Source organism: Scyliorhinus torazame, chromosome 14, assembly GCF_047496885.1.
Source record: "Scyliorhinus torazame isolate Kashiwa2021f chromosome 14, sScyTor2.1, whole genome shotgun sequence".
In the NCBI taxonomy this organism is placed as follows: Eukaryota; Metazoa; Chordata; class Chondrichthyes; order Carcharhiniformes; family Scyliorhinidae; genus Scyliorhinus; species Scyliorhinus torazame.
Genome location: NC_092720.1, coordinates 127,835,605 through 127,848,802, shown reverse-complemented (window position 1 = coordinate 127,848,802; position 13,198 = coordinate 127,835,605). Strand labels below are relative to the sequence as shown.

The window sequence follows — 13,198 nt, the reverse complement described above, 5'->3', positions numbered from 1 at the left end:
CCTAATTCACAGTGAGGGATAACAGCCCCTAATTCACAGTGAGGAATAACAACCCTAAGTCACAGTGAGGGATAACAGAACCTAATTCACAGTGTGGGATAGCAGCCCCTAATTCATAGTGTGTGATAGCAGCCCCTAATTCACAGTGAGGGGTAACAGCCCCTAATTCACACTGAGGGATAATAGCCCCTAATTCACAGTGAAGGGTATCATCCCCTAATTCACAGTGAGGGATAACTACCCCTAATCACAGTGAGGGATAACAGCCCCTAATTCACAGTGAGGAATAACTACCCCAAATTCACAGTGAGGGATAACAGCCCCTAATTCACAGTGAGGGATAATAGCCCCTAATTCACAGTGGGGATAACAGACCCTAATTCACAGTGTGGGATAACAGCCCCTAATTCACAGTGAGGGATAACAGCCCCTAATTCACAGTGAGGAATAACTGCCCCTAATTCACAGTAAGGGATAACAGCCCCTAATTCACAGTGAGGGATAACAGCCCCTAATTCACAGTGAGGGATAACAGCCCCTAATTCACAGTAAGGGACAGCAGCCCCGAATTCACAGTGAGGAATAACTGCCCCTAATTCACAGTGAGGGATAACAGCCACAAATTCACAGTAAGGGATAACAGCCCCTGATCCATAGTGAGGGATAACAGCCCCTAATTCACAGTGAGGGATAATAGCCCCTAATTCACAGTGAGGGGTAACAGCCCCTAATTTACAGTGAGGAATAACAGCCCCTGATCCATAGTGAGGGATAACAGCCCCTAATTCACAGTGAGGGATAATAGCCCCTAATTCACAGTGAGGGACAACAGCCCCTAATTCACAGTGAGGGGTAACAGCCCCTAATTCACAGTGAGGGATAACAGCCCCTGATCCATAGTGAGGGATAACAGCCCCTAATTCACAGTGAGGGATAACAGCCCCTAATTCACAGTGAGGGATAACAGCCCCTAATTCACAGTGAGGGATAACAGCCCCTAATTCACAGTGAGGGATAATAGCCCCTAATTTACAGTGAGGGGCAACAGCCCCTAATTCACAGTGAGGAATAACAGCCCCTGATCCATAGTGAGGGATAACTGCCCCTAATTCACAGTGAGGGATAACAGCCCCTAATTCACAGTGAGGGATAACAGCCCCTAATTCACAGTGAGGGGTAACAGCCCCTAATTCACAGTGAGGAATAACAGCCCCTAATTCACAGTGAGGGATAACAGCCCCTAAATCACAGTGAGGGATAACAGCCCCTAATTCACAGTGAGGGGTAACAGCCCCTAATTCACAGTGAGGGATAATAGCCCCTAATTCACAGTGAAGGGTAACAGCCCCTAATTCACAGTGAGGGATAACTACCCCTAATCACAGTGAGGGATAACAGCCCCTAATTCACAGTGAGGGATAACAGACCCTAATTCACAGTGTGGGATAGCAGTCCCTAATTCATAGTGTGCGATAGCAGCCCCTCATTCACAGTGCGGGATAACAGCCCGTAATTCACAGTGAGGAATAACAGCCCCTAATTCACAGTGAGGGATAACAGCCCCTAATTCACAGTGAGGGATAACAGCCCCTAATTCACAGTGAGGGATAACACCCCTAATTCACAGTGAGGAATAACAGTCCCTAATTCACAGTGAGGAATAACAGCCCCGAATTCACAGTGAGGGATAACAGCCCCTAATTCACAGTGAGGAATAACAGCCCCGAATTCACAGTGAGGAATAACAGCCCCTAATTCACAGTGAGGGATAACACCCCTAATTCCCAGTGAGGGATAACAGTCCGTAATTCACAGTGAGGGATAACAGCCCCTAATTCACAGTGAGGGATAACAGCCCCTAATTCACAGTGAGGAATAACAACCCTAAGTCACAGTGAGGGATAACAGAACCTAATTCACAGTGTGGGATAGCAGCCCCTAATTCATAGTGTGTGATAGCAGCCCCTAATTCACAGTGAGGGGTAACAGCCCCTAATTCACAGTGAGGGATAACAGCCCCGAATTCACAGTGAAGGGTATCATCCCCTAATTCACAGTGAGGGATAACAGCCCCGAATTCACAGTGAAGGGTATCATCCCCTAATTCACAGTGAGGGATAACTACCCCTAATCACAGTGAGGGATAACAGCCCCTAATTCACAGTGAGGAATAACTACCCCTAATTCACAGTGAGGGATAATAGCCCCTAATTCACAGTGGGGATAACAGACCCTAATTCACAGTGTGGGACAGCAGCCCCGAATTCACAGTGAGGAATAACTGCCCCTAATTCACAGTGAGGGATAACAGCCCCAAATTCACAGTGAGGGATAACAGCCCCTAATTTACCGAGAGGGATAACTGCCCCTAATTCACAGCGAGGAACAACAGCCCCTAATTCACAGTGAGAGATAACAGCCCCTAATTCACAGTGAGGAATAACCGCCCCTAATTCACAGTGAGGGATAACAGCCCCTGATCCATAGTGAGGAATAACAGCCCCTAATTTACCGCGAGGGATAACTGCCCCTAATTCACAGGTGGGAATAACTACCCCAAATTCACAGTGAGGGATAACTGCCCCTAATTCACAGTGAGGGATAACAGCCCCTAATTTACAGTGAGGGGTAACAGCCCCTAATTCACAGTGAGGAATAACAGCCCCTGATCCATAGTGAGGGATAACTGCCCCTAATTCACAGTGAGGGATAACAGCCCCTAATTCACAGTGAGGGATAACAGCCCCTAATTCACAGTGAGGGGTAACAGCCCCTAATTCACAGTGAGGGATAACAGCCCCTAATTCACAGTGAGGGATAACAGTCCCTAATTCACAGTGAGGAATAACAGCCCCTAATTCACAGTGAGGGATAACAGCCCCTAATTCACAGTGAGGGATAACAGCCCCTAATTCACAGTGAGGGGTAACAGCCCCTAATTCACAGTGAGGGATAACAGCCCCTAATTCACAGTGAAGGGTAACAGCCCCTAATTCACCCCTAATTCACAGTGAGGGATAACTGCCCCTAATTCACAGGGAGGGATAACAGCCCCTAATTCACAGTGAAGAATAACTAGCCCAAATTCACAGTGAGGGATGACAGTTCCTAATTCACAGTGAGGAATAACAGCCCCTAATTCACAGTGAGGGATAACAGCCCCTAAGTCACAGTGAGGGATAACAGCCCCTAATTCACAGTGAGGGATAACAGCCCCTAATTCACAGTGAGGGATAACAGCCCCTAATTCACAGTGAGGGGTAACAGCCCCTAATTCACAGTGAGGGATAACAGCCCCTAATTCACAGTGAGGGATAACAGCCCCTAATTCACAGTGAGGGATAACAGTCCCTAATTCACAGTGAGGAATAACAGCCCCTAATTCACAGTGAGGAATAACAGCCCCTAATTCACAGTGAGGGATAACAGCCCCTAATTCACAGTGAGGGATAACAGCCCCTAATTCACAGTGAGGGATAACAGCCCCTAATTCACAGTGAGGGGTAACAGCCCCTAATTCACAGTGAGGAATAACAGCCCCTAATTCACAGTGAGGGATAACAGCCCCTAATTCACAGTGAGGGATAACAGCCCCTAATTCACAGTGAGGGATAACAGTCCCTAATTCACAGTGAGGAATAACAGCCCCTAATTCACAGTGAGGGATAACAGCCCCTAATTCACAGTGAGGGATAACAGCCCCTAATTCACAGTGAGGGATAACAGCCCCTAATTCACAGTGAGGAATAACAGCCCCTAATTCACAGTGAGGGATAACAGCCCCTAATTCACAGTGAGGGATAACAGCCCCTAATTCACAGTGAGGGATAACAGCCCCTAATTCACAGTGAGGGATAACTACCCCGAATCACAGTGAGGGATAACAGCCCCTAATTCACAGTGAGGGATAACAGCCCCTAATTCACAGTGAGGAATAACAGTCCCTAATTCACAGTGAGGAATAACTACCCCAAATTCACAGTGAGGGATAACAGCCCCTAATTCACAGTGAGGGATAACAGCCCCTAATTCACAGTGAGGGATAACAGTCCCTAATTCACAGTGAAGAATAACTGCCCCTAATTCACAGAGAGGGATAACAGCCCCTAATTCACAGTGATGGATAACAGTCCCTAATTCACAGTGAGGGATATCTGCCCCAAATTCACAGTGAGGGATAACTGCCCCAAATTCACAGTGATGGATAACTGCCCCTAATTCACAGTGAGGGATAACTGCCCCAAATTCACAGTGATGGATAACAGTCCCTAATTCACAGTGAGGGATAACTGCCCCAAATTCACAGTGATGGATAACTGCCCCTAAATCACAGTGAGGGATAACAGCCCCTAATTCCCAGTGAGGGATAACTGCCCCTAATTCACAGTGAGGGAGAACAGCCCATAATTCACAGAGAGGAATAACCGCCCATAATTCACAGTGAGGGATAACAGCCCCTAATTTACTGAGAGGGATAACTGCCCCTAATTCACAGTGAGGGATAACAGCCGCAAATTCACAGTAAGGGATAACAGCCCCTGATCCATAGTGAGGGATAACAGCCCCTAATTCACAGTGAGGGATAACAACCCTTAATTCACAGTGAGGGATAACAGTCCCGAATTCACAGTGAGGAATAACTACCCCTAATTCACAGTGAGGGATAACAGTCCCTAATTCACAGTGAGGGATAACAGCCCCTAATTCACAGTGAGGAATAACAGTCCCAAATTCACAGTGAGGGATAACAGTCCCTAATTCACAGTGAGGGAAAATAGCCCCTAAATCACAGTGAGGAATAACTGTCCCGAATTCACAGTGAGGGATAACTGCCCCTAATTCACAGTGAGGGACAACAGTCCCCAATTCACAGTGAGGGAAAACAGCCACTAATTCACAGTGAGGAATAACTACCCCTAATTCACAGTGAGGAATAACCGCCCCTAATTCACAGTGAGGGATAACAGCCCCTAATTCACAGTGAGGGATAACAGCCCCTAATTCACAGTGAGTAATAACAGCCCCTAATTTACCGAGGGGGATAACTGCCCCTAATTCACAGAGAGGGATAACAGCCCGTAATTCACAGTGAGGAATAATTACACCTAATTTACCGAGAGGGATAACAGCCCCTAATTTACAGTGAGGTATAACAGCCACTAATTCACAGGAAGGAATAACTACCCCAACTTACAGTGAGGGATAACAGCCCCCAATTCACAGCGAGGGTTAAAAGTCTCAAATTCACAATGGGGATAACAGCCCCTAATTCATAGTGAGGGATAACAGCCCCTAATTTACAGTGAGGGATAACAGCCCCTAATTCACAGTGAGGGATAACAGCCCCTAATTCACAGTGAGGGATAACAGCCCCTAATTCACAGTGAGGGATAACAGCCCCTAATTCACAGTGAGGAATAACAGCCCCTAATTTACCGAGAGGGATAACTGCCCCTAATTCACAGTGAGGGATAACAGCCCGTAATTCACAGTGAGGGATAACAGCCCCTAATTCACAGTGAGGGATAACAGCCCCTAATTCACAGTGAGGGATGACAGCCCCTAATTCACAGTGAGGGATAACAGCCCCTAATTCACAGTGAGGGATAACAGCCCCTAATTCACAGTGAGGAATAACAGCCCCTAATTTACTGAGAGGGATAACTGCCCCTAATTCACAGCGATGGATAACAGCCTCTAATTCACTTTGAGGGATAACAGCCCCTCATTCACAATGAGGGATAACAGCCACTAATTCACAATGACGGTTAACAGCCCCTAATTCACAATGAGGGTTAACAGCCCCTAATTCACAGTGAGGAATAACAGCCCCTAATTTACCGAGAGGGATAACTGCCCCTAATTCACAGTGAGGGATAACAGCCCCTAATTCACAGCGAGGGATAACAGCCCCTAATTCACAGCGATGGATAACAGCCTCTAATTCACAGTGAGGGATAACAGCCCCTCATTCACAATGAGGGATAACAACCCCTAATTCACAGGGAGGGATAACAGCCCCTAATTCACAGTGAGGGATAACAGCCCATAATTCACAGGGAGGGATAACAGCCCCTAATTCACAGGGAGGGATAACAGCCCCTAATTCACAGAGAGGGATACCAGCCCCTCATCCATCGTGAGGGATAACAGCCCCTAATTCACAGTGAGCGAGAACAGCCCCTAATTCACAGTGAGGGATAACAGCCCCTAATTCACAGTGAGGGATAACAGCCCCTAATTCACAGTGAGGAATAACAGCCCCTAATTTACCGAGAGGGATAACTGCCCCTAATTCACAGTGAGGGATAAAAGCCCCTAATTCACAGCGATGGATAACAGCCTCTAATTCACAGTGAGGGATAAAACCCCTCATTCACAATGAGGGATAATAGCCACTAATTCACAATGAGGGTTAACAGCCCCTAATTCACAATGAGGGTTAACTGCCCCTAATTCACAGTGAGGGATAACAGCCCCTAATTCACAGCGAGGGATAACAGCCCCTAATTCACAGCGATGGATAACAGCCTCTAATTCACAGTGAGGGATAACAGCCCCTCATTCACAATGAGGGATAACAGCCCCTAATTCACAGTGAGGAATAACAGCCCCTAATTTACCGAGAGGGATAACAGCCCCTGATTCACAGTGAGGGATAACAGCCCCTAATTCACAGCGAGGGATAACAGCCCCTAATTCACAGCGATGGATAACAGCCTCTAATTCACAGTGAGGGATAACAGCCCCTCATTCACACTGAGGGATAACAGCCACTAATTCACAATGAGGGTTAACAGCCCCTAATTCACAGGGAGGGATAACAGCCCCTAATTCACAGTGAGGGATAACAGCCCATAATTCACAGGGAGGGATAACAGCCCCTAATTCACAGGGAGGGATAACAGCCCCTAATTCACAGAGAGGGATACCAGCCCCTCATCCATACTGAGGGATAACAGCCCCTAATTCACAGAGAGGGATATCAACCCCTAATTCACAGCGAGGGATAACAGCTCCTAATTCACAGAGAGGGATAACAGCCCCTAATTCACAGAGAGGGATAACAGCCCCTAATTCACAGTGAGGAATAACAGCCCCTAATTCACAGTGAGGGATAACAGCCCCTAATTCACAGTGAGGAATAACAGCCCCTAATTCACAGGGAGGGATAACAGCCCCTAATTCACAGGGAGTGATAACAGCCCCTAATTCACAGAGAGGGACGACAGCCCCTAATTCACAGTGAGGAATAACAGCCCCTAATTCACAGTGAGGAATAACAGCCCCTAATTCACAGGGAGGGATAACAGCCCCTAATTCACAGGGAGTGATAACAGCCCCTAATTCACAGAGAGGGACGACAGCCCCTAATTCACAGTGAGGGATAACAGTCCCTAATTCACAGTGAGGGATAACAGCCCCTAATTCACAATGAGGCATAATAGCCCCTAATTCACAGTGAGGGATAACAGCCCCTAATTCACATTGAGTGTAACTGCCCCGAATTCACAGTGAGGTATAACTGCTCCTAATTCACAGAGAGGGATACCAGCCCCTAATTTACAGAGGGATAGCAGCCCCTAATTCACATCGAGGGATAACAGCCCCAAATTCACAGTGAGGGATAACACCCCCTAATTCACAGTGAGGTACAACAGCCCCTAAATTACAGAGAGGAATAACAGCCCCTAATTGACCGAGAGGGATAACAGCCCCAAATTCACAGTGAGGGATAACAGCCCCTAATTCACAGTGAGGTACAACAGCCCCTAAATTACAGAGAGGAATAACAGCCCCTAATTGACCGAGAGGGATAACTGCCCCTAATTCACAGCGAGGAACAACAGCCCCTAATTCACAATGAGGGATAACAGCCCCTAATTCACAATGAGGGATAACAGCCCCTAATTCACAGTGGGGGATAACAGCCCCTAATTCACAGTGAGGAATAACAGCCCCTAATTTACCAAGAGGGATAACTGCCCCTAATTCACAGAGAGGGATAACAGCCCCTCATTTACCGAGAGGGATAACTGCCCCTAATTCACAGAGAGGGATAACAGCCCCTAATTCACAGTGAGGAATAACAGCCCCTAATTTACCGAGAGGGATAACTGCCCCTAATTCACAGAGAGGGATAACAGCCCGTAATGCACAGTGAGGAATAATTACACCTAATTTACCGAGAGGGATAACAGCCCCTAATTCACAATGAGGGATAACAGCCCCTAATTCACAGTGGGGGATAACAGCCCCTAATTCACAGTGAGGAATAACAGCCCCTAATTTACCAAGAGGGATAACTGCCCCTAATTCACAGAGAGGGATAACAGCCCCTCATTTACCGAGAGGGATAACTGCCCCTAATTCACAGAGAGGGATAACAGCCCCTAATTCACAGTGAGGAATAACAGCCCCTAATTTACCGAGAGGGATAACTGCCCCTAATTCACAGTGAGGGATAACAGCCCCTAATTCACAGCGAGGGATAACAGCCCCTAATTCACAGCGATGGATAACAGCCTCTAATTCACAGTGAGGGATAACAGCCCCTCATTCACACTGAGGGATAACAGCCACTAATTCACAATGAGGGTTAACAGCCCCTAATTCACAGGGAGGGATAACAGCCCCTAATTCACAGTGAGGGATAACAGCCCATAATTCACAGGGAGGGATAACAGCCCCTAATTCACAGGGAGGGATAACAGCCCCTAATTCACAGAGAGGGATACCAGCCCCTCATCCATACTGAGGGATAACAGCCCCTAATTCACAGAGAGGGATATCAACCCCTAATTCACAGCGAGGGATAACAGCTCCTAATTCACAGAGAGGGATAACAGCCCCTAATTCACAGAGAGGGATAACAGCCCCTAATTCACAGTGAGGAATAACAGCCCCTAATTCACAGTGAGGGATAACAGCCCCTAATTCACAGTGAGGAATAACAGCCCCTAATTCACAGGGAGGGATAACAGCCCCTAATTCACAGGGAGTGATAACAGCCCCTAATTCACAGAGAGGGACGACAGCCCCTAATTCACAGTGAGGAATAACAGCCCCTAATTCACAGTGAGGAATAACAGCCCCTAATTCACAGGGAGGGATAACAGCCCCTAATTCACAGGGAGTGATAACAGCCCCTAATTCACAGAGAGGGACGACAGCCCCTAATTCACAGTGAGGGATAACAGTCCCTAATTCACAGTGAGGGATAACAGCCCCTAATTCACAATGAGGCATAATAGCCCCTAATTCACAGTGAGGGATAACAGCCCCTAATTCACATTGAGTGTAACTGCCCCGAATTCACAGTGAGGTATAACTGCTCCTAATTCACAGAGAGGGATACCAGCCCCTAATTTACAGAGGGATAGCAGCCCCTAATTCACATCGAGGGATAACAGCCCCAAATTCACAGTGAGGGATAACACCCCCTAATTCACAGTGAGGTACAACAGCCCCTAAATTACAGAGAGGAATAACAGCCCCTAATTGACCGAGAGGGATAACAGCCCCAAATTCACAGTGAGGGATAACAGCCCCTAATTCACAGTGAGGTACAACAGCCCCTAAATTACAGAGAGGAATAACAGCCCCTAATTGACCGAGAGGGATAACTGCCCCTAATTCACAGCGAGGAACAACAGCCCCTAATTCACAATGAGGGATAACAGCCCCTAATTCACAATGAGGGATAACAGCCCCTAATTCACAGTGGGGGATAACAGCCCCTAATTCACAGTGAGGAATAACAGCCCCTAATTTACCAAGAGGGATAACTGCCCCTAATTCACAGAGAGGGATAACAGCCCCTCATTTACCGAGAGGGATAACTGCCCCTAATTCACAGAGAGGGATAACAGCCCCTAATGCACAGTGAGGAATAATTACACCTAATTTACCGAGAGGGATAACAGCCCCTAATTTACAGTGAGGTATAACAGCCACTAATTCACAGGAAGGAATAACTACCCCAACTTACAGTGAGGGATAACAGCCCCCAATTCACAGCGAGGGTTAAAAGTCTCAAATTCACAATGGGGATAACAGCCCCTAATTCATAGTGAGGGATAACTGCCCCTAATTCACAGTGAGGGATAACAGCCCCTAATTCACAGTGAGGGATAACAGCCCCTAATTCACAGTGAGGAATAACAGCCCCTAATTTACCGAGAGGGATAACTGCCCCTAATTCACAGTGAGGGATAACAGCCCCTAATTCACTGTGAGGGATAACAGCCCCTAATTCACAGTGAGGGATAACAGCCCCTAATTCACAGTGAGGGATAACAGCCCCTAATTCACAGTGAGGAATAACAGCCCCTAATTTACCGAGAGGGATAACAGCCCCTAATTCACAGTGAGGGATAACAGCCCCTAATTCACAGCGATGGATAACAGCCTCTAATTCACAGTGAGGGATAACAGCCCCTCATTCACAATGAGGGATAACAGCCACTAAATCACAATGAGGGTTAACAGCCCCTAATTCACAATGAGGGTTAACAGCCCCTAATTCTCAGTGAGGGATAACAGCCCCTAATTCACAGCGAGGGATAACAGCCCCTAATTCACAGCGATGGATAACAGCCTCTAATTCACAGTGAGGGATAACAGCCCCTCATTCACAATGAGGGATAACAGCCACTAATTCACAATGAGGGTTAACAGCCCCTAATTCTCAGGGAGGGATAACAGCCCCTAATTCACAGTGAGGGATAACAGCCACTAAATCACAATGAGGGTTAACAGCCCCTAATTCACAATGAGGGTTAACAGCCCCTAATTCTCAGTGAGGGATAACAGCCCCTAATTCACAGCGAGGGATAACAGCCCCTAATTCACAGCGATGGATAACAGCCTCTAATTCACAGTGAGGGATAACAGCCCCTCATTCACAATGAGGGATAACAGCCACTAATTCACAATGAGGGTTAACAGCCCCTAATTCACAGGGAGGGATAACAGCCCCTAATTCACAGTGAGGGATAACAGCCCCTAATTCACAGTGAGGGAGAACAGCCCCTAATTCACAGTGACGGATAACAGCACCTAATTCACAGTGAGGGATAACGGCTCCGAATTCACAGTGAGGGATAACAGCCCCTAGATCACAGTGAGGGATAACGGCTCCTAATTCACAGAGAGGGATAACAGCCCCTAATTCACAGCGAGGGATAACAGCTCCTAATTCACAGAGAGGGCTAACAGCCCCTAATTCACAGAGAGGGATAACAGCCCCTAATTCACAGTGAGGAATAACAGCCCCTAATTCACAGTGAGGGATAACAGCCCCTAATTCACAGTGAGGGATAACAGCCCCTAATTCACAGGGAGGGATAACAGCCCCTAATTCATAGTGAGGGATAACAGCCCATAATTCACAGGGAGGGATAACAGCCCCTAATTCACAGTGAGGGATAACAGCTCCTAATTCACAGAGAGGGCTAACAGCCCCTAATTCACAGAGAGGGATAACAGCCCCTAATTCACAGTGAGGAATAACAGCCCCTAATTCACAGTGAGGGATAACAGCCCCTAATTCACAGTGAGGGATAACAGCCCCTAATTCACAGGGAGGGATAACAGCCCCTAATTCATAGTGAGGGATAACAGCCCATAATTCACAGAGAGGGACGACAGCCCCTAATTCACAGTGAGGGATAACAGCCCCTAATTCACATTGAGTGTAACTGCCCCGAATTCACAGTGAGGTATAACTGCTCCTAATTCACAGAGAGGGATACCAGCCCCTAATTTACAGTGAGGGATAGCAGCCCCTAATTCACATCGAGGGATAACAGCCCCTAATTCACAGTGAGGATAACAGCCCCTAATTTACAGTGAGGGATAACTGCCCCTAATTCATAGTGAGGGATTACAGCCCCTAATTCACAGCGAGGGATTTCAGCCCCTAATTCACAGTGAGGGATTACAGCCCCTAATTCACAGTGAGGGATTTCAGCCCCTAATTCACAGTGAGGGATAACAGCCCCTAATTCACAGTGAGGGATTACAGCCCCTAATTCACAGTGAGGGATTTCAGCCCCTAATTCACAGTGAGGGATAACAGCCCCTAATTCACAGTGAGGATAACATCCCCTAATTCACGGTGGGGATAACAGCCCCTAATTCACAGTGATAAATAACAGCCTGTATTTTACGGTGAGCGAAAACAGACCCTAATTTACAATGAGGTTTCTCTGCTCCTAGTTTACCATGGTGAAGAAATGCTGACGATTTGCAACCTGGACATAATGATTTCTTTCCTCTCTGCCACTCCTTTTCACAAAGCAAATGCAGCTGTGGTGTTGTATTCATAAATGCTTCTTACCTCTCTCAGAACAACCATGTTTTATGGAAGCTCCTTCTCTCACCAGCTTAGGCACAGGAGGAAAGAGGAAATAAATGTCCGAGAATGCGCAGAACAGAGTGATGCTCTCCACCTGTGTCTACTCCATAACTGAGGCAACACCCAAGGCACAGGAGCATTTCAACATAGATTCCAGCCTGATTAAGAACATAAAACAAGTACAGTACGAATGGAATTTTTTATCATCAACAACTCCTATTAGCTTCTTCATTGAAATGGCTTTAACTATAACATACAAACTATGAGTCAGATCGGGAAATGAGTTCTGTGACCTGTTCGCAGATCCACATGGTAGAAGACTTTGACCTGTAATGAGCAGACAACTCCACACCCATAAGCATAACACACACAATGAGGAAGACAGAGGGAAAGGTCATTCACTCAGATATCACCCAAACATCTCACCACCTGTTTTCTGCCCAATTATATTGAGATTAAGCATTCTTAAATTTGTGCTCAGGATGTGCGCATCATCATGTTTAGTGCCCGTCTCTAGTTGCCCTGAGAAGGTGGTGGTTCCTTGGAGTCGGTTAGCTATCTTGGGCGTTTGATTCAGCTATGATCAAGGAATTGTATGTCTATGTCAGGATGCTGTGTGAGATGGAAGGAAGTTGGAGCACTGGTGTCCCTGGGAGATCGCTGTTCTTGGCCAAGCATGTGGTGGCGATTACAGGGTTTGGTGGTGCTGTTTATATACCCTTGCTGCAAGGCTGCTGTGCACCCTATGAGTCATACATAGTGTAATCATCAGGGCCCCAATGGTAGACGGGGTTTGGAGATGGGAGAGGGGGATGAATTTTGAGCCCACTAACTTCT

The 13,198-nt window shown here is 47.0% G+C and overlaps 1 protein-coding gene across 1 annotated transcript in view; it reads right to left on the bottom strand.

The window, feature by feature from the left end:
• The window catches only part of LOC140390031 (unconventional myosin-VIIa-like), a 251,412-nt gene extending 238,795 nt beyond the window's left edge, over positions 1–12,617 (bottom strand). The window contains exon 1 of the mRNA XM_072474875.1: positions 12,344–12,617. Within this exon, the coding sequence (XP_072330976.1) occupies positions 12,344–12,361 (18 nt within the window). The 5' untranslated portion in view covers positions 12,362–12,617. The remainder of the gene's footprint in view (positions 1–12,343) is intronic.
• Positions 12,618–13,198: the final 581 nt, after the last annotated feature.